Source organism: Littorina saxatilis, linkage group LG1, assembly GCF_037325665.1.
Source record: "Littorina saxatilis isolate snail1 linkage group LG1, US_GU_Lsax_2.0, whole genome shotgun sequence".
In the NCBI taxonomy this organism is placed as follows: domain Eukaryota; kingdom Metazoa; phylum Mollusca; class Gastropoda; order Littorinimorpha; family Littorinidae; genus Littorina; species Littorina saxatilis.
In genome coordinates, this window is record NC_090245.1 from 105,702,240 (window position 1) to 105,723,402 (window position 21,163).

At 41.4% G+C, this 21,163-nt stretch overlaps 1 protein-coding gene across 1 annotated transcript; it reads left to right on the forward strand.

Annotated features, from left to right (window-relative positions):
- The first annotated feature begins 6,397 nt into the window (after positions 1 to 6,397).
- LOC138948931 (beta-hexosaminidase subunit alpha-like) lies at positions 6,398 to 21,152 on the forward strand. Its single transcript, XM_070320598.1, has 13 exons — positions 6,398 to 6,695; positions 7,670 to 7,779; positions 9,708 to 9,820; positions 11,115 to 11,225; positions 12,244 to 12,345; positions 12,769 to 12,877; positions 13,219 to 13,423; positions 14,257 to 14,343; positions 14,732 to 14,804; positions 16,072 to 16,243; positions 16,855 to 16,945; positions 17,345 to 17,449; positions 20,224 to 21,152. Exons 1-13 carry the CDS (start codon positions 6,418 to 6,420, stop codon positions 20,288 to 20,290), a joined length of 1,623 nt encoding a protein of 540 aa, XP_070176699.1. The 5' UTR covers positions 6,398 to 6,417; the 3' UTR covers positions 20,291 to 21,152.
- The last annotated feature ends 11 nt before the right edge of the window (positions 21,153 to 21,163 follow it).

Below are 21,163 nucleotides of genomic sequence, written 5' to 3' on the forward strand. Positions count from 1 at the left end.
TCTGCGGAGTCCTGAACGAAGGAGGCGGCCTGCATGAGAGCTTCTGCTTCTGCTTTATAGAACGTAAAAACAAGTGGTCACTGACAAAAATGCCAGTTAAAGTATAGAAAATGATAGTAACACGCTGATCCCGTGTATAGTTAGGAAAAGTTCCTGATCTGCCTTGAAGTGGTAGTTCATGCAGGTGTCACACACCCCACGTGGTCGCCGCTCCAGTGTAATCATTACGGTAATATAACAGATGACTTGGTGGTAAGAAGGGTGCAAAAGACATGGTGCAACTTAGCTTTTTGCCACTGAGTGGGCGGCGCGGCCCGTGATTAGTCTATAGTCTCCACAACTGCTCCGTCGAATGTAGTGCCGGCTGGCGTGGCAACGAAGCAGGGAACAGTGGAGACATCAGGCGCCTCACTCAGTCGCTGAAGGTCCTCCCGTAGTCTACCAGAAAAAGTAGAGTTGTAGCTGGTAGGACGGCGACAGCGACAGCAAATCACCAGTACATCAGGTTAGCAGGTTACATCAATGCCGCGGACGACCTGGTTACAGCATCCTGCTCAGCATAGCACGTAGTAGATGTACGTAGGCAGTAGAAAACAGCCAGCAACGGAAAATATGTAGAACCGAAGAAAGGCTGCAGCAAAAAGCATCGGTGCACTAAACATGCCACGCTACCCCTCAACCTCCACCTTTAAACATGTCAACTTTACATATCTCATCGAGCACATGGGCCTGCACAAACGAACTTTTACAACAATAAATCAGCTATTTTCCTTCCTTCTCTCCATATCTGCAAAAACCACATAAAGATTAGTATTTTAGCGTCACAAAGAGCAAATTATGCGCTACCTGGAAAGAACAACGGAGAGTATTAATTTTCATTCCACAAATACAGACTCGTCAACAGCGTTAAATAATGATTTATTACCTCAACAGCCTAATGTAGGTAGCTCTCTCTTTTAAGCGAATCCGCTTCCTTTTAAATGGCACCCGTTCGTCAACGGATATACCGCCATCCTCCCTCTTGCGCTGAATCCTTATGCGGTGGAAAACCTTCTCCGCACAGCGAAGAAACTTTGACGCCCCGACTGTCAGCCAGCATGTAAACAAAGAGAAAGTGGTCTCTAATTGAAGTTCCTTTAAGCCCTAACTGTGCAAGCAGAACGGCACGTTGAAATACAGTGCAGCAGTCAACGCGTTGAAGACCATCAAACTTGTAGGAAAATAAGACACCGACTGTTCTCTCTCGCTGCTGAGTTTTGAGTGTCCAATTAACATGTCTCACACAGACAACCTTGACAAAATCACGTGACTCACCTTGTCACGTTCCAAGTTGAGTTACCGTCCGTTTTGCCCTGACAGCAGAAATCACCCACGTGAAACCCTTGCAAACAAGAAATCCCCGTGTTCGGCTATGCTCGGTCAGCTAAAACCCAGCCGTTGACAGAAAGCACAGGCGCTTTCTATCGAAATTCGGGGAAGGCACCCCACAGAGTGACACTTTCTCGATCCATGTCACTAAATCGTGACAGTTACATGTTTCAAAGGTCTATGGGATTTTACTCCAGCATATATACTATCACCATCCACACCTGATTTGGACTTGCTGCGAGCCTTTTTTACATTTAGTCAAGTTTTGACTAAATGTTTTAACGTAGAGGGGGGAATCGAGACGAGGGTCGTGGTGTATGTGCGTGCGTGTGTGTGTGTGTGTGTGTGTGTGTCTGTCTGTGTGTGTGTGTAGAGCGATTCAGACTAAACTACTGGACCGATCTTTATGAAATTTGACATGAGAGTTCCTGGGTATGAAATCCCTGAACGGTTTTTTCATGTTTTTGATAAATGTCTTTGATGACGTCATATCCGGCTTTTCGTGAAAGTTGAGGCGGCACTGTCACGCCCTCATTTTTCAACCAAATTGGTTCAAATTTTGGTCAAGTAATCTTCGACGAAGCCCGGACTTCGGTATTGCATTTCAGCTTGGTGGCTTAAAAATTAATTAATGACTTTGGTCATTAAAAATCGGAAAATTGTAAAAAAAAAAAAAAAAATTTATCAAACGATCCAAATTTACGTTCATCTTATTCTCCATCATTTTCTGATTACAAAAACATATAAATATGTTATATTTGGATTAAAAACAAGCTCTGAAAATTAAATATATAAAAATTATTATCAAAATTAAATTGTCAAAATCAATTTAAAAACACTTTCATCTTATTCCTTGTCGGTTCCTGATTCCAAAAACATATAGATATGATATGTTTGGATTAAAAACACGCTCAGAAAATTAAAACAAAGAGAGGTACAGAAAAGCGTGCTATCCTTCTTAGCGCAACTACTACCCCGCTCTTCTTGTCAATTTCACTGCCTTTGCCATGAGCGGTGGACTGACGATGCTACGAGTATAGGGTCTTGCTGAAAAATGGCATTGCGTTCAGTTTCATTCTGTGAGTTCGACAGCTACTTGACTAAATGTTGTATTTTCGCCTTACGCGACTTGTTTCTTTTTCTTTTTACATTTAGTCAAGTTTTGACTAAATGTTTTAACATAGAGGGGGAATCGAGACGAGGGTCGTGGTGTGTGTGTGTGTGCGTGTGTGTGTGTAGAGCGATTCAGACCAAACTACTGGACCGATCTTTATGAAATTTTACATGAGAGTTCCTGGGAATGATATCCCCGGACGTTTTTGTCTTTTTTTCGATAAATACCTTTGATGACGTCATATCCGGCTTTTTGTAAAAGTTGAGGCGGCACTGTCACACCCTCATTTTTTAATCAAATTGATTGAAATTTTGGCCAAGAGGTAGAGAGAAACCGCCCAAACACAGATTCAGGGGAAACTACCAAGTAAAACTTTACAAAGCACAATGATCTCCCTTATACTTCTGTACATATTCTTTCAACTGGAATAAACGAAACGAAATTAAAAGAAAATTAAAAATACTGTCGGAGACAGAACATGGCTACTAAACAATAACAATAAACTCCTAATACTTCTTTAAACGTTCTGTAAAAATGATTTGTATGAAAAGTGTTGAAAAGAAGAGAAAATAAATCCTCAAGGCAGTGAACACACTCACCATGCACTGACATACGAAAGCAGCCACACAAACACAGCACAGAGGAGCGTGTGCAGATGCTTTGCAAGAATAAGCTTGAAAACCAGTTTGAATAAATAGCAGCAGATAGAGCTGCATGTCATAATCATGTAATTTATTTTTTTCTTGTCTGGCTTTATTGACTGCATGCCGATCATGTGGCATGGCAATGACTTTTCACTCTTCAGTGTACCTACCGGTACATAACACAGCTCCCACTCTCCCTTACTAATCAGTGCCTACCCCAAGCCGTGACAACTGTCGAACCGATGCTTGGAAATTGTGTGGAAGAGTACACCTCTCTATTTCTCTCCAATGCTCTTCCTCCTGACATGCAATGACACCCGGGACACCCCACAGAGTTAGCCAGCTACCCCTCCAACACCCCACCCCCTCCCTCTCTCTCCCTCCCTCCAGCCATGTACTGTTGGGGGCTGTGGCCAGAGATAAGAGAGGCCAGCTGCACTGTTCACTCAGAGCAAAACCAGTTGACTGTGTCGTAACTTTTGACAAAGCAAGACAACTGAAGGGTTCATAGATTAGGCAACCGACTCACTGGTCAAGGCTGAGGGGAAACAAGAGTATCTATATATATATATATATATATATGTTATACTAGAATGAATACCCGCTTCGCCGGGTAGCCGGCTTCGCCGGGAAGAGGTACTTAGAGCCGTACGCCGGCTTCGCCGGGTCCGAACAATGGACCCGCCAAGCTTAGGTCCCTCCCAGATTCGTGGAATGGGAACAGCACGAAAATGATTCAGTGGCCATAATGCCATTCCTGACCATATCGAGTCCCATCCTTGTCGACGAATGTAACCGTGTTAATCACCTTTGGAGGCGAACTCCACTCAAACAGGACTGAGCAAGTTAGAGCTTATCTCTAAGCCCTTTTGAACTGTTATATGGCTTCTAAAATTACACAAAAGCCGCCAGACCACATCACAAACAGAACTGAACAATGCACAGGTGTTGCTCACATAGAGACACACACACACACACACACACACAAACACAGAGAAGCCGTATCTATAGAGAGATAGATGACAGTGTATTTTTCGCGTGGCTATAAATTGATTCGATCTTTGCACTTTTACAGTGAGGATAATTTACGGGTCCAATTTACGTTCTGGACACTGCGGTGACCTTCTAAAAATAGTAACAGAACGCCGGGAATATCCGAAGATACTATAGTGCACCATACGAAGGAAGGGAGGTAAACGCTGAAAACATGGAGAAGATGAGGAGATAAGGAAGAGTTACTTATAATGGTGAAATGAACACAAAAACCAAATTCGGTTCAGCGCTGCGCGCTGAGAGCACGTGTTGAAATATCTCATCGATGATATTGTGTCCGGGGTGTAGCTGAATACGGTGTCCAAATTTGAAAAAGATCCACCGAGAACTTTGGCTTTGGTGTGTCGGTATGGGGGCCCGGGTAGCTGAGGTGGAACCAAAATAGCTGAGGTGGAACCAAAATCGGTTCAGCGCTGCGCGCTGAGAGCACGTGCTGTGTGTGTATCTGTCTGTCTGTGTCTTCGCGATCCACGGCCAAAGTTCTCGATGGATCTGCTTCAAATTTGGTGGGCTTATTCACAGAGACCCCGGACACAACCTGATCGATGAGATATTTCAACACGCGCTCTCAGCGCGCAGCGCTGAACCGATTTTCGTTTTTCACTGCACGTTACTATTTTTAGATCTCCCTTCCTTCGTGCGCCGGCGTCAATCCATATTCCCGTTTGTACGTTACTATATTTAGAAGGTCACTGCACGTTACTATTTTTAGATCTCCCTTCCTTCGTGCGCCGGCGATGCCGGCGTACACCCGGCAAAGCCGGGTCCCCGGCGACGGCCGGGTATTCGGCTCTACTTCTTCCCGGCGAAGCGGGTAATCATCTAGTCTTGTCAATGAAAGAGGTTACACACAGACACACGATGCTGAGAATTTTGGCCGGTTTTTCACTCTCTTTCCCTCAGGACCTTCATCGACTGTGGTTTCTGTTGTTTACGTCCAACAGACAAGAATAAAGAGCTCAGTGCAGTTTCATGTTGGCATCTTCGCATGTACTCCACTCCTGACCAAAACTACCCCCCCCCCCCCCTCCTGATGGGTACAATATTGACGGACTGTTTGATGATATCTTCTGCTATGGTCTGTTGAGACAGTGATATCAAAATCGAGACCGGAGGTCGAGATTTTGATATCACTGTCGAAACAGACTAATAGCAGAAGATATCATCACACAGTCAGTCAATGTTAGATATATTGCTAATTCTCTGGACATTTTGTATTAACTGTAAAGAAATTACAAAAGTATTTGTCTCAGTTTTGGCTGTTCCATATCCCTCCCTCTGATTATCATTTCTTTTTGTTCACTCTTTTCTTGTACTTTTCAGTATTTCAAAATGTCTTTTCTTTCAAAAAGTCTTTAGTCACTTGCTCAACTAAATTCTGGGATCATTACATTTTCATATATATTTGTTTGTTTTTAAATTTAGGTGTTTTTGTTTTTGAAGTGGGGAAGCAATAAAGAGGTCGTCGATATCAAAACTGATATCGACGGAAATGTCGTCGATATCACTTTTGCACTGAGCTCAGTTTTTCCCAATTGACCAATGGAAATCCACGTAACATATGAAATAGCAATATTGGGTAATATGGACGGACTGCATGTCTGATGATATCATCTGCTATGGTCTGTTGAGACAGTGATATCAAGATTTTGATATCACTGTCGAAACTGACCAATAGCAGAAGATATCATCACACAGTCAGTCAATGTTAGATATATTGCTAATTCTCTGGACATTTTGTATTTACTGTAAAGAAATTACAAAAGTATTTGTCTCAGTTTTGGCTGTTCCATATCCCTCCCTCTGATTATTATTTCTTTTTGTTCACGTTTTTCTTGTACTTTTCAGTATTTTAAAATGTCTTTTCTTTCAAAAAGTCTTTAGTCACTTGCTCAACTACATTCTGGGATAATTACATTTTCATATATATTTTTTTGTTTTTAAATTTAGGTGTTTTTGAAGTGGGGAAGCAATAAAGAGGTCGTCAATATCAAAACTGATATCGACGGAAATGTCGTCGATATCACTTTTGCACTGAGCTCAATTTTGCTCAATTGACCAATGGAAATCCACGTAACATATGAAATAGCAATATAGTTTTTTGAGGTCGCATTTTCGGGGATTGTTGACCCTTTGTGCCAACCATAGCTATGATTTTGCGAGAGTAGCCGAACGTGCCTGTGGGAGGTTCACGTGATTTTCTGTTTGCATAGTCACATGACATCTAACCTTCCCATAATGGTGGAAGGATCAAGGAAGATGGTTTCGCTTCTCTTTGTTTTGTCTCTGTTTTCTGCATTGTCTGACGCAAAACTCTCTGTGACACCCACAAAGGGTGTACCATGGCCAATGCCTATGGACTACAAAACTACCGGCAAGCAGAACACTGTTGATGCTGCCAGTTTTCGTTTTACCACTCGAAGTGTTGAGTGCGACATTTTGCTGGATGCATACGTTCGCTACAGAGAAGCGATCTTTGGGCGAAATGCCGACAGATTCCATGCCATGCGTCAAAGGTAAACTGTAAATGTTAGTTACTGTAGTAAGGATATATATAGAACTTCGCAATCCGAGTGTACAGTATGTATTGCTTTTTTACAACCTGTTTAAATTTTAGCTTTTTTTTATTTAGACATTCAGTGGGCATAAAACATTTGCTCCAGAATTAATTCTGATTTTTTTGGTAAGTGATTTAAAGGCAGAGTAAGCCTCCCGTAAACCATCACAGATACGGTCAGGCTTTTACACACAGTATAAACACCCTTTCATTTAAACACTCACCAATTGAGAACATCCTAGGTGCCCTCCGTAAAGAGCGAACAATTTTCAAAGAATTTATTTTTGCGTGGTTTATCTTACCCCTGAGCCATCGTGAACCCGTGTGATCCAGTTTTCCCTTTTCACAATGCAGTCGTCATAGTTAGTCATTTGAATGCGACTCGACGTGAGCTTATCTACAATAGCACGTTTTTTTATGCACGAAACAACGGCTGTGGTTCACAAGAACTCTAGCGATGGCTTGTGACTGTTGAGAGGAACGGCGATTTGCACTGATAAACCGGCCGTCGTCTGCTACGACCCTTGCGTGACCCTGCTTCCGGGCTTTTCTTTTTTTAAACTTTCACAACTTCGAATTGTTCTGATCTTGTCTTGATGAAAAACGAATTCTTTTATGATTAAAGAATGTTTGTGTAACAAGCTGTCAATTTATTATTTAGATTTTAAAAGTTAGGTCCAGCGCAAAAACGAGGCGCCGTTGTTGTTAACGGAACAAGTCTACGAAAATAAATTCTTGGAAAATGTCTCACGCTCGACAGAAAGCAGCCAGGATGTTCCCGTTCGGTGAGCGTTCAAATGGAAGTATGCTTGTACTGTATTTAGACGCTCGGGGAGCTCTGTGATGGTTTACGGGAGGCTTACTGTGCCTTTAACCTTTCTTCAACCAGTATTGAAGAATGACATAGGTTTTGTCTTTCTTGGGATATTGCAGTCCCAAGTTTGTGCAGATGTTCAGCCAGGAGGGAGATATCGGCGAAGTGTCTGTGGATGTGTCCAAACCTTGTCAGGGCTCCTACCCAAGCCTGGAGTCAGATGAGTCCTGTAAGTCAGAAAAAGAGTTATTTAAATTTGAAGTCACTGACCTCTTTCTTCAGTTTTACTGTCTGTCAAGGCTGTTATTATTATCTGTAGTACAAGTAGTAGTTATCAGACTAGCAGCTCAAATGGATTGACGCATTCTTATCAGGCAGAACTCAACAGGTAGTTGTAGATGGTGAAACATCAGACCAAGTCCCAGTAGTGAGCGGAGTGCCACAAGGAACAGTAATGGGGCCCCTTTTGTTTCTCCTCTTCATCAATGACCTCCCAGATAAACTTATCTCTAAAACCAGGTTGTTCGCAGATGATTGCATTGTCTACAGGGAAATTAGAGACATACAGGATTGTAGACTCCTTCAAAGTGATTTAAACACCTTGTCACAGTGGGAAAGGACTTGGGGTATGGAATTCCACCCACAGAAGTGTAGTGTTTTGACTTGCTCCAGATCACGCAAGAGAACCACCTTTGACTATGTTTTGAAAGGTTTCACACTAGAGCAGACAACCAGCTCCAAGTATTTAGGTGTAGATATCTGTAGTGACCTTTCATGGAAGTCCCACATCGACCGTGTTACCAAGAAAGCAAACGGCGTTCTCGGATTCCTGAAAAGAAACCTACGCACAACCAACAAGAAGACCAAGTCCAATGCATACTTCACGCTCGTACGACCACACTTAGAGTATTGTAGTGCAGTTTGGAACCCGCACACCGTAGAGATGACCAAAAAGGTAGAACAGATTCAACGTAGGGCAGCAAGGTATGTGACACACGATTATAGTTATGAAAGTAGTGTCAGTTCCATGTTGCAGTCACTCGGATGGGAAACCCTAGAAAGTAGGCGCACCAAGACCCAACTCACAATGCTCCACAAAATCATCAACAACCTGGTAGATATCCCCCCAGACCCCTACCTCACCCCTGGCACTGGCAGAACTCGATCCAACCACAACCTTAAACTTCGCCAAATTTCCGCCCGTACAAACTATTTTAAATACAGCTTCTTCCCGCGTACCATCCCCGTGTGGAATTCCCTCCCGGCAGCTGCTGCCGAGGCTCCCTCTCTGGTATCTTTCAGAGGGGAGCTCTCCAAACTCTCATTCTAACTCCTCCCCACTCCTTATTTTGTTTCAAAGTTAGAGTAGGGTCTCAGTTATATTCAGTTCCTCCTTGATCGTTTTGTTTCGTTTGACTACTTCCTTTATGCTTAAGTCTTTTCTATCCTCAGTTACTTTTGATTTTTTCTCCGTCTTTGTCCTCTTAAAGAGCGCTAGTCACTAAAAGTCAGCAATTGACGACGTGACGAAAATATTCTGAAATTCTGAAATTCTGAAAGAGGCCTCGTGGCCTAAAACTAATAGTAAAAGTATAAGATATTCCATTTCATGATATTGATCATGCCATGGTTTACATTCAGTTGGAGTTGTGTTTTGTTAATTATCATTCAATAAATTTAACACATTCTTTTCATAATTGTTGGGACTTGTTCCAGAGATTTTTTGTATGATTTGATTCTTTTGAAAAGAAAACTTAACGGCAAAAGTAAGCCGGAAGCTTTTCTTTGGTGGAGCGTACAAAAATGTGCTAGAGTATGCCTTTTTACATTTATTTTATCATATGTTTAAGTATGCTTCAGATGGTGTACTGATAAAGCTCCCGGATAGATTACATATATATCTTTATAAGATAAAACAAAGTGTGTTTTCAGGCCATGGGTTTTTTTTTTTAACAGATCAGTTACCTCATCAACTTAAAATACAGAAATACTTAATATATGAATATGATGTGCATGTACGTGTCTGGACAAGGAGCACATGTGGATTATTTGTTGCATTAAAAGCAAGAGTATTCACTTTTTCCTTACCCATACAAACCTGACAGTCTGAAAAGGGGGGTTCCACTGTATCTTCTGATAGTGATGGTTTTGTTCCAGATTCACTGAGTGTGGCTAATGGCCAGGTCATGATCTCAGCACAAGAAGTGTGGGGGGCGCTGTGGGGACTGGAGACGTTCGTTCAGCTTGTCTACAAATCTGACACAGGGGAGGTAAGGCAAAAAAAAAAAAAAGTGTGGTTATGGTAACATAGCAAAAAAAATAGGGTAGGAAGGTAGGCAATCATTGGTTTTTTTTTCTACTTTTTTTTCTAATGTGTACAAATTAAACCTACTTGACAGGGAAATAAGTGTGCGACTCGAGTGCTTTCGCTTTCATTGCGTTTTCTGCACTGGGTGTTTTTTGTTGTTGTTTTTTTGTTGACAAATGTAATAAAAAGTTATAGGGTCGGCCCCTAAAAATAGGGTAGGTCGGGTTACCGTAACCACACCTATTTTTTTTTTTAGGCCTAAGTGATTTTCAGTGGAGCACGCAAGAAGTTAAAAATAGAGAGTTGGAGTGTGGTAGTCGCAGATTTTGCTGTGTGTGTGTGTGTGTGTAGTCATATGTATGTTGAAATTGCAGATTTCGAGGAATCGGCAACATTGTTGCCCATTTCAAGTAATCAGCAAAACGCTGCCTATTTCACGAAATCAGCAGCCAGTCCAAAACTTAGCGCTTGCATTGCTTTATCTCCCTATCATGGTTTTTATGGTCTTTGTTGGTCAGTACATAACTCTGAAAATGCACCCCAAAAATACACTTCCCGCGGTAACTTGCCATAACATCAATTATTGCGATATCTATTCATTCAAGCAAGTAGCTGTCTGTGAGTGGTGATACCCCAGGAATATGAGAACTTAAAAACCCAAAATTGGCTGCCGACTTTGCGAGATGGGCAAGTTTTAGAAGCCTTTGTGCATAATCGGCAAAGTGCTGCTGTTTTTGCAAAATGGGCAGCGTTTTGCCGATAATGCAAAATGGGCAAAAATGTTGCTGATTCTGCGAATTCAGCAATTCGGTGAACTGGGCACAACGTATATGTGTGAATGTGTGTTTGTTCATGCATATATTTTGAGTTTGTGTTGCTGGCTGTGCACAACTAAGATGTTTATAACACAAGACGTTTGAAACCTCGTGGTATTTACAAGCACACAAAAATTGAAGAATGAGGCAAAACAGTTAAAATAGTCTGTTTACGGTATCCCGACCGACCCTATATTTTCGCGCGACCCTAGACTTTTTTTTTGGCATTTGGGAAAAGAAAAAAAAAAAAGTCTTTGGTTTTTTTGCAAAATAACTTAAAAATATGTTTTTTTGGAAAATAAATAAATAAAAAATAAATCCCGACCTACCGACCCTATTTTTTTTGCCTATGTTACCGTAAACAGACCTTTTTTTTGTTTTGGCCTAACAGAAGTGTGGATAATTAAGCAGCACATAATATGAACTCCACGCTTGTTGCAGTATATGGTGAACGACACAATCATCTCTGACAAGCCTCGCTTTGCCCACCGTGGTTTGCTGCTGGACACATCACGCCACTTCTTATCCACAAGAAATCTCCTCCGCAACCTGGTGAGACAAGTCTTAATTGTACAGTGGTGGAGCCTGCAATTTGCAGCCCCTCTTATGAGAGAACATCTCCCAAGAAAGGACACAATCTGTAGACCCTTTGTCTATTATCCTTGGCAAAATTTACTTGTCGGGACAGACCACCTGCAATGTAAGGACAGTTTCGGCTGTTCCCCAGGGTGTCTTCTCATTGCAGGTGCAATTGTAATTTGTCCTGAATTATTTGTGGAGTTGTCATTAACAATGAAAGCACCCCCCGCGGGTTAGGAGGAGTCCCATATTGGTTGGGACGAGAAAGAATTTACCCGATGCTCCCCAGCATGTCGTAAGAGGCGACTAACAGGTTCTGTTTCTCCTTTTACCCTTGTTAAGCGTTTCTTGTATAGAATATAGTCAATGTTTGTAAAGATTTTAGTCAAGCAGTATGAAAGAAATGTTACGTCCTTTGTACTGGAAACTTGCATTCTCCCAGTAAGGTCATATATTGTACTACGTTGCAAGCCCCTGGAGCAATTTTTTGATTAGTGCTTTTGTGAACAAGAAACAATTAACAAGTGGCTCTATCCCATCTCCCCCCTTTCCCCTATCCCATCTCCCCCCTTCCCCCATCGCGATATAACCTTGAATGGTTGAAAACGACGTTAAACACCAAATAAAGAAAGAAAGAAAGAACAATGAAAGCAGAAGGACAATTTTTTTTTTAATAGAGTAGAAGATTGTTTCTGCACTTTTGTGTTTTGGGTGTTGATTCTGCAAACAGGCTTACACTTTTCTATTTGCAGTTTTTCTTAAACGTGAATGACTGATATTTGGATGTGGCCTTCTTTGAGTGTTGTTTATACTTTGGTGATTGCTGGTGACTAGCTCTCCTCTCCTGTGTGGTTTATCATTCAAGTATAAAGTCGGTTTGTGTGTGCGTGCATTTGTGTGGGTATGTGTGTGTGTGTGTGTGTGTGTGCAGTGTTTAGAGGTAAACATTTATTTTCTTATATTTAATAGAATTATGTTTATTCGTTTGCAGGACGCTATGGCCCAGAACAAACTGAATGTGTTTCATTGGCACATTGTAGATGACCAGTCTTTCCCCTATGAGAGCATGGCTTTTCCTGAGCTTAGCAACAAGGTATCATTACTTATTCAACTTATTTTTATGTGGTAAAAACACTTTTTCAGTTTTGTTTTCTTTTTGTTTTGGGTTGATCTTTAAAGCAAATTTGTTTCATTACATTTTAAGATAACCTTTACAAGCTTAGTGCTGAAATAAGGTGTATCTGTTTTCTTTTTCTCCTTTCTCTTTGTCGTCTTCTTCTCATCTTTCCCCTTTGTCATTGTTAAACACACAAGATCAAGATTTATACAGAAGCACATTTTCTACTGCATTAAGTATTTGTACTTTTGAAGTCATAATTTTTTACATCCATTCTCTTGGGTACTTGCATCAGAGTTCTTGTATTGTGAAGCAGTGAATGTTTTGGAGAATGTAGTAAAATTAATTGAGGGCAATGTAATCTTCATAACTGTGTCGATATCTGCCTTTCTCTTGCAGGGATCGTATTTCCCAGAGTCCCAAGTCTACACGCCTACAGATGTTGCAGAAGTCATTGAGTTTGCTCGTCTTAGAGGAATCAGGGTGGTGGCAGAGTTTGATTCGCCAGGTGTGTTGCTTAATTCTGGATATTTCTTTAAACAGTGAGACCTCCCCCCAACCCCCCCCCCCCCCCCCCACACACACACACACCCCTCCCCCCTTCCCATTTTGTCTTTATTCTAGGACGCCACTCGATTGAAGACATACCCCTTCCAGGCACCTGCTTGCTAACATTTTTTGTTCGTAACCACTGTACGTAGAGTTACCACTCTCTCCCATTTTAAACTCCTACTTTAGACCTAACATGGTTATTCTTGTACCAGGCACACCTCTCGGGTAGAGAGCAGTAAATATGTCAATGTACAAGCACTGAGAGTAACAGATTTCTTATCACTCATTTTTGAACAGGTCACACTCAGTCGTGGGGTTTAGGCCAGAAGGGCTTTTTGACGGAGTGCTACAGTGGGGTAAAACCTGACGGATCGTACGGCCCTGCAGATCCCACCCTCAACACCACCTTCCCCTTCCTCAAGCAGTTCTTCGCTGAGGTGGCGTCCGTCTTCCCTGACCAGTACATCCACCTGGGTGGGGACGAAGTCAGCTTCACCTGCTGGTCAGTACCTGTGTATTCTTCTTCTACTTCTTCTTCTTCTTCTTCTTCTTCTTCTTCTGCGTTCATGGGCTAAAACTCCCATGTACACATGTGTTTTTTGCATGAGTGTGTTTTTACGTGTATGATCGTTTTTAATCCGCCATTTAGGCAGCCATACGCCGCCATTCAAATTCAGATCTCAAGGTTTCACATCAGAACAACGAGTGTCTTGTCTCTCCTTTGGGATTAGCACATTTAAGAAACGAAAGTTCTGACGTCACTGTATCCCATCTCCCCCCCTTTCCCTGTCGCGATATAACCTTCGTGGTTGAAAACGACGTTAAACACCAAATAAAGAAAGAAAGAAATGACGTCACTGCATGTTGACACAGGAAGACGTTTTTACATTTCTCTTAATTGTTTTTGAAGAAAATGCTGATCCGTGTTAGCAAATCCTGTTGTAATAATACATATAAGAGGAATATGAGAAAGAGAATAATAGAGATGTAGAGGCTAGACAAAGGGACAATGACAATTCTTTGTCTTTCGAGGGTAACAGAGTAAGCAGTGATCTGCTTTTTTACATCTGGCCCTTGCCCTGAAGAGGGACTAATCTAAAATGGCGGAATAAACAAGTAAAGAAAACAACTGCTACATATGTTTATAGATAAACTGAAGGAAGAACTCATTATACAAAGAGGTGGGTTTGGGGTGAGTGGTGTTGGCGTTGTATGTTAGTGTGTACTCAAAAGACCAGACCTTAGGGTTGTACCACTCGCTGCATTATCTGAGCATCCAGTTTGACACACTGCAGTCCACTAATACTTGTTGTTCCTGTTTTCACCTGTATGCAGGCAGTCCAACCCTGTCATCAAGGACTTCATGCAGAAAATGTCGTATGGCACCAACTATGCTAAATTGGAAGAGTACTACATGCAGAAGTAAGTAACTGATACCTGGTGTTTATGTGCAGGTAGTGGGATTTTTTCTTTGCTGAAAATTGGAGCTTTGTTAATATGATATTTTTGAGAATGTTCAAATAATTTTAAATATCACGATATTTAATATTTTTGCTGCTTGAAACTTCAGGATTGACAAAGCGCAAAAAGTCATTGCTGCTTTTGATTTTGCAGCTATGTTTGTGTCTTGTTTGTTGTTATTTTCCATGAAATCTTCTATATATTTACTTTTAATTGTGTGTGAACTCTGTTCTAATTTGTGCATGTGAAATCAATTTTGTTTTAGTTTATCACATTTGTATGTACGTGTTTACATTTATGTATTGCTGTAAGTAAATCAGTGTTCACGAACAGAATTGTTTACTTTCAGCTTGCTGGATATAATCAACTCTCTGAAGCGTGGCTACATCATCTGGCAGGAGGTGATTGATAACGGCGCAAAGGTGAGAATTTGAATACAGAGGGAATATTAGCGGGACACTGCACAGTTGTTCCAGAGACTCTCTAGCATAAAGAAGTCTTCTTTGGTTGTAGTCATACCTTGTACAGTGGAACCTCTCTTTTACGACCCCCCCCCCCCCCCCCAATTTAAGACTCCATCTCTTTTTAGACCCTGTTTTCTCAGACTTTCTGTTCATAACCTTTGTAAATAGGCTATACCCCCATTTTGAGACTCGGTCCTTTTTAAGACCTGATTTTCTCAGACTTTTGACGGTCTTAACAGGGGGGTTCCACTGTAGCATTTTAGGTCCAATGTGTATCCATGCTAATTGCTAGTGTTGAAAGTTCGTGGTTTGTTGACACTCATCCTTAAAGTCTTGAGTCACAAAAATCAGGACAGATTCTTTTAGTGCTCTAGCAATTTATGTGCTTTTTTGTGGCTTTGATTCTACATGTATGCGTAGGTACACACAAGAGTGCAGGAAAAAAGGGGAAAGAGGCTGCATTTGTTCCAGCTGCAATGAGCTTGTTCACCTTCTGTACTGAGTATAGCGAGACGAGATACCATGTCATTTCCAACCACATTGTAATGTCTCATTTTGAGATATATTATTGTATTGTATTGTATTGTATTATGTTTAACAGGCTGCATATATTCCAGCTGCAATGAGCTTGTTCACCTTCTGTACTGAGTATAGCGAGACGAGATACCATGTCATTTCCAACCACATTGTAATGTCTCATTTTGAGATATATTATTGTATTGTATTGTATTGTATTATGTTTAACAGGCTGCATATATTCCAGCTGCAATGAGCTTGTTCACCTTCTGTACTGAGTATAGCGAGACGAGATACCATGTCATTTCCAACCACATTGTAATGTCTCATTTTGAGATATATTATTGTATTGTATTGTATTATGTTTAACAGGCTGCATTTGTTCCAGCTGCAATGAGCTTGTTCACCTTCTGTACTGAGTATAGGCGAGACGAGATACCATGTCATTTCCAACCACATTGTAATGTCTCATTTTGAGATATATTATTATTGTATTGTATTGTATTGTATTGTATTGTATTGTATTGTTATGTATTGTTATGTATTGAGTATAGGTGAGAACAGACACCATGTAATTTCCAGCCACATTGTAATGTCTCATTTTGATATATATTATTATTGTATTGTATTGTATTGTATTGTATTGTGTTTAACAGGCGGCATTTATTTCAGCTGTAACATACTTGTTTGCCTTCATTGTCTGATACAGGTGAGACCGGACACAGTGGTGGAGGTGTGGAAGGGTGGCTGGGAAGAGGAGATGGAGAAAGTGACGAAACAAGGCTACAAGACACTGCTGGCATCCTGCTGGTACCTCAACTACATCTCGTACGGATCAGACTGGACCACGTACTACACTTGCGACCCTCAAAAATTCAATGGTTTGTTTTGCTCAGTCTTTTTCCTTAGTGCTGACACTCTGCATTGATGTGTGGTTCGGTTAGTGCAGAGAGGTAGAACTCGACAACTTCACAACTTAGTCATCTCCGATGAGAAATTCAATGGTTTGTTTTGCTCAGTCTTTTTCCTTAGTGCTGACACTCTGCATTGATGTGTGGTTCGGTTAGTGCAGAGAGGTAGAACTCGACAACTTCACAACTTAATCATCTCCAATGAGAAATTCATGTGGGGTGACATGGTGATTGGTGTATGGAAATGGCGCATTTTTAACTGAGCGGAGGATATCGCCCGGGTTACTCAGAAGGGTAACATGGTTATTCTGTCCACTTGCTGGTACAACAGCATTATCAAGTATCTGGGAGAAGTATAATGGAACACACACACACACACCCTCTTAAGCCTCCCCCCTGCAGGTTGCCCCTGTGGTTTTTGTCATGTAGCTGTTGCTATCATATCTTTGGTATGTAAAACGATGTTACTGTTACTATACTGAGAGCACTGGCATAAGTTATGAACAATTCTCACTTTTTGTTTTACTGAAGCTGAATTTCAGCCACTTTAAGTTTTAAGTATGCTATTTTTCTTTTTGCAGGTACTGATGCTCAAAAGGCACTAGTGATGGGAGGTGAACTAGCTATGTGGGGAGAATATGTTGATGACACCAATGTGCTGTCTCGACTCTGGTGAGTGCATGCTTTTGTCTTTGTATCAGGAATGATTAGCTGTAAAAATGAACAAAAATCTGTATAATTTTTTTTTTGTATCCATTGACAAAACATAAGCCTTTCACATAAACCAGTTGCAAACAAGCAAACAATTAAACCGCACACAAAAAGCTGTGCAGCCGAGGGTGGTTGTGTTGGTGGTGTCTTTTACTTGACCTTCCTTGTCTTATCATTTGCCAGCATGTTGAGTGTCATGACGCTGCTAAGGGAGGGTGGGGCAACCAGGTGTGAGGGGGGGTAAGACTTTGGAAGCACAGGCGATGTTGTTTCATTCCTCAGCCTCCCGGGGTGAACATGCGTGCGGACTGATAAAGAGTCAGTTTCACTGTCAATTCTATCTTTGCTACATTCCCTCAGGCCTCGTGCATCTGCAGTAGCTGAACGTCTGTGGAGTCCACAAGACGTCAACTATCCCTTGGTGGCCGAGCCCAGACTGATTGAGCAGCGATGTCGCATGATCAGGTTAGTCAGCTGAACATTAGTATGTGAACTAAAGACAGAAATAGTTTTAATGTTGCTTTGTTTTTTAGATTATAAATCCCACAGCAGATTGTGGAGCTATGAGGGAACATTCGTGAAGAAAGCAAAACAAACTTTTGGAAAAAAAGAACAGAAATTGTCATAAACATGTTTGTTCATTTTGTTGTGTATTTGGTGAATCGACCTGTATCATGTGTGTGTGTGTGTGTGAAAGGTACCGTCCTTCTCATGTAACCCATCATGGTTCCCACCACAGGTCTGTCAAGGGTTTTACATGGAATAGAGCATGCATCCTTCCACGTGAACACATCAATCAATCAATCAATATGAGGCTTATATCGCGCGTATTCCGTGGGTACAGTTCTAAGCGCAGGGATTTTTTTTGATTTTTGATTTTATTTTATGCAATTTATATCGTGCACATATTCAAGGCGCAGGGATTTATTTATGCCGTGTCAGATGGAATTTTTTTACACACTACATCACGCATTCACATCGGCCAGCAGATCCCAGCCATTTCGGCGCATATCCTACTTTTCACGGCCTATTATTCCAAGTCACACGGGTATTTTGGTGGACATTTTTATCTATGCCTATACAATTTTGCCAGGAAAGACCCTTTTGTCAATCGTGGGATCTTTAACGTGCACACCCCAATGTAGTGTACACGAAGGGACCTCGGTTTTTCGTCTCATCCGAAAGACTAGCACTTGAACCCACCACCAAGGTTAGGAAAGGGAGGAGAAAATTGCTAACGTCCTGACCCAGGGTCGAACTTGCAACCTCTCGCTTCCGAGCGCAAGTGCGTTACCACCCGGCCACCACTCGGCCACCACTCGGCCACCCAGTCCTATTTGAAAAACTCAACAGCCTGGCTGTTTTCTGTGCAGAGTGGGAATTTGTTGTTGAAATTACTTTGTAACTGACACCAGTATCACATGCAAAATGACTTCAGCAAATAATTTCCATCCCTCACAGCATGCAGCTGGGCTTTCGATTTCTGGTATGTTTTCAAGTGGAAGGAAGCTCCCATTCCATGTAAAAGCTTGGACACATCTGTGAACTGTGATCGTTGTCATGATGATTAATAATAATAATAATGCAAACTTTTATAGCGCTATTCTAGAAAAATGTCTACTCTTAGCGCTTTACAATACATACATCGACCAAGCATACTATACACGCACAGGCAAAGAAACTGACCAAACATAACCAACAAACTATACATGCACAGGCAAAGAAAACGACCAAACATACAATACACGCACAGGCAAAGATAACGACCAAACATAAGCAAACATACTATGACCAAACTTAACCAACATACTATACGCGCGCAGACAAAGAGAACAATCAGCACATGTAATAATTACTGACAACTAATAATGCAGGCATACAGTGACAGTCCAATACACAGCCAAAGCACAAGAACCACAGTAGGCTTCTATATAAAAACGTGTCAACAGTACTATTTACACACACACAAACAGTGCTGACACAAAGAGCAGAAAATATATATACACGTTATTTTAGGCACTAGGTAGGGGGTGAGGTGGGGCGGGATGGGGTGGGTGGGGAGATGCTGGAGGGAAGAAGGAAGCTCCCATTCCATGTAAAAGCTTGGACACGTCTGTGAACTGTGATCGTTGTCATAATGATTCACGTGAGAAGGAAGCTCCCATTCCATGTAAAAGCTTGGACACGTCTGTGAACTGTGATCGTTGTCATAATGATTCACGTGAGAAGGAAGCTCCCATTCCATATAAAAGCTTGGACACATCTGTGAACTGTGATCGTTGTCATAATGATTCACGTGAGAAGGAAGCTCCCATTCCATATAAAAGCTTGGACACATCTGTGAACTGTGATCGTTGTCATGATGATTCACGTGAGAAGGAAGCTCCCATTCCATGTAAAAGCTTGGACACGTCTGTGATCTGTGATCGTTGTCATGATGATTCACGTGAGAAGGAAGCTCCCATTCCATGTAAAAGCTTGGACACGTCTGTGAACTGTGATCGTTGTCATGATGATTCACGTGAGAAGGAAGCTCCCATTCCATGTAAAAGCTTGGACACGTCTGTGAACTGTGATCGTTGTCATAATGATTCACGTGAGAAAGAAGCTCCCATTCCATGTAAAAGTTTGGACACATCTGTGAACTGTGATCGTTGTCATAATGATTCACGTGAGAAGGAAGCTCCCATTCCATATAAAAGCTTGGACACATCTGTGAACTGTGATCGTTGTCATAATGATTCACGTGAGAAGGAAGCTCCCATTCCATATAAAAGCTTGGACACATCTGTGAACTGTGATCATTGTCATAATGATTCAAGTGGAAGGAAGCTCTGATTCCATGTAAAAGCTTGGACACATCTGTGATCTGTGATCGTTGTCATGATGATTCACGTGAGAAGGAAGCTCCCATTCCATGTAAAAGCTTGGACACGTCTGTGAACTGTGATCGTTGTCATGATGATTCACGTGAGAAGGAAGCTCCCATTCCATGTAAAAGCTTGGACACGTCTGTGAACTGTGATCGTTGTCATGATGATTCACGTGAGAAGGAAGCTCCCATTCCATGTAAAAGCTTGGACACGTCTGTGATCTGTGATCGTTGTCATGATGATTCACGTGAGAAAGAATGTATGTTTTAAACAAAAATCTCTGCCGGTTAGGATTTAGTTCTTTAATTTATTCCTATGAATATTTCTAGTTCTTTACCAATTGTTCTTGTTTGTGTTCTTTTCCAGACGTGGAATCCCAGCAGAGCCTGTCACAGGACCAGGAACCTGCCCTGTGGAATATCGTGAACCCTAACCAGTGGCTGAGGAATTCACCATCTTTTTTACATTTAGTCAAGTTTTGACCAAATGTTTTAACATAGAGGGGGAATCGAGACAAGGGTCGTGGTGTATGTGTGTGTGTCTGTCTGTCTGTCTGTGCGTGTGTGTGTGTAGAGCGATTCAGACCAAACTACTGGACCGATCTTTATGAAATTTGACATGAGAGTTCCTGGGAATGATATCCCCGGACGTTTTTTTCATTTTTTCGATAAATACTTTTGATGACGTCATATCCGGCTTTTTGTAAAAGTTGAGGCGGCACTGTCACACCCTCATTTTTCAATCAAATTCCTGGCTTTGTTTTTTTCTTTTTTTTATGTCAAGAACCTTTAAATGTTCATGTCCATATAAACATAACATGTGTACCCTGTGAACCAGAGCACTTCTCACTTAAAGAGGGGTTCAGCCTTTTTAATGTGAATGTTGAATATCTGAGGTAACTCAGATGCGAAAGAACTGTTGGAGAACGGTTTTAGTTCTGTTATAGGTACCTATACTATTTTTGGTGACATGTTTCAAAGGTCTATGGGATTTTACTCCAGCATAATTATATATACTATCACCATCCACACCTGATTTGGACTTGCTGCAAGCCTTTTTTCTTTTTCTTTTTTTTCTTTCAAGTAACCATTGTGGAGATTTTTTTTCAAAATTCAATGGATATGATTATGCTTTACTAATGAAACTCAACTGAGGTGATAGTCTTTTGCCCAGACCATCATATTCAAATGACAAGAAGTCGTTTGTAGCTCAGCAGACCACATTCAGCAAGCTAGGCTTTGTTGTATATGTATTTGTCCAGCTTCATTCCTTGCTTGCCAATTTCCATAAACTTTGAATAAAGCAG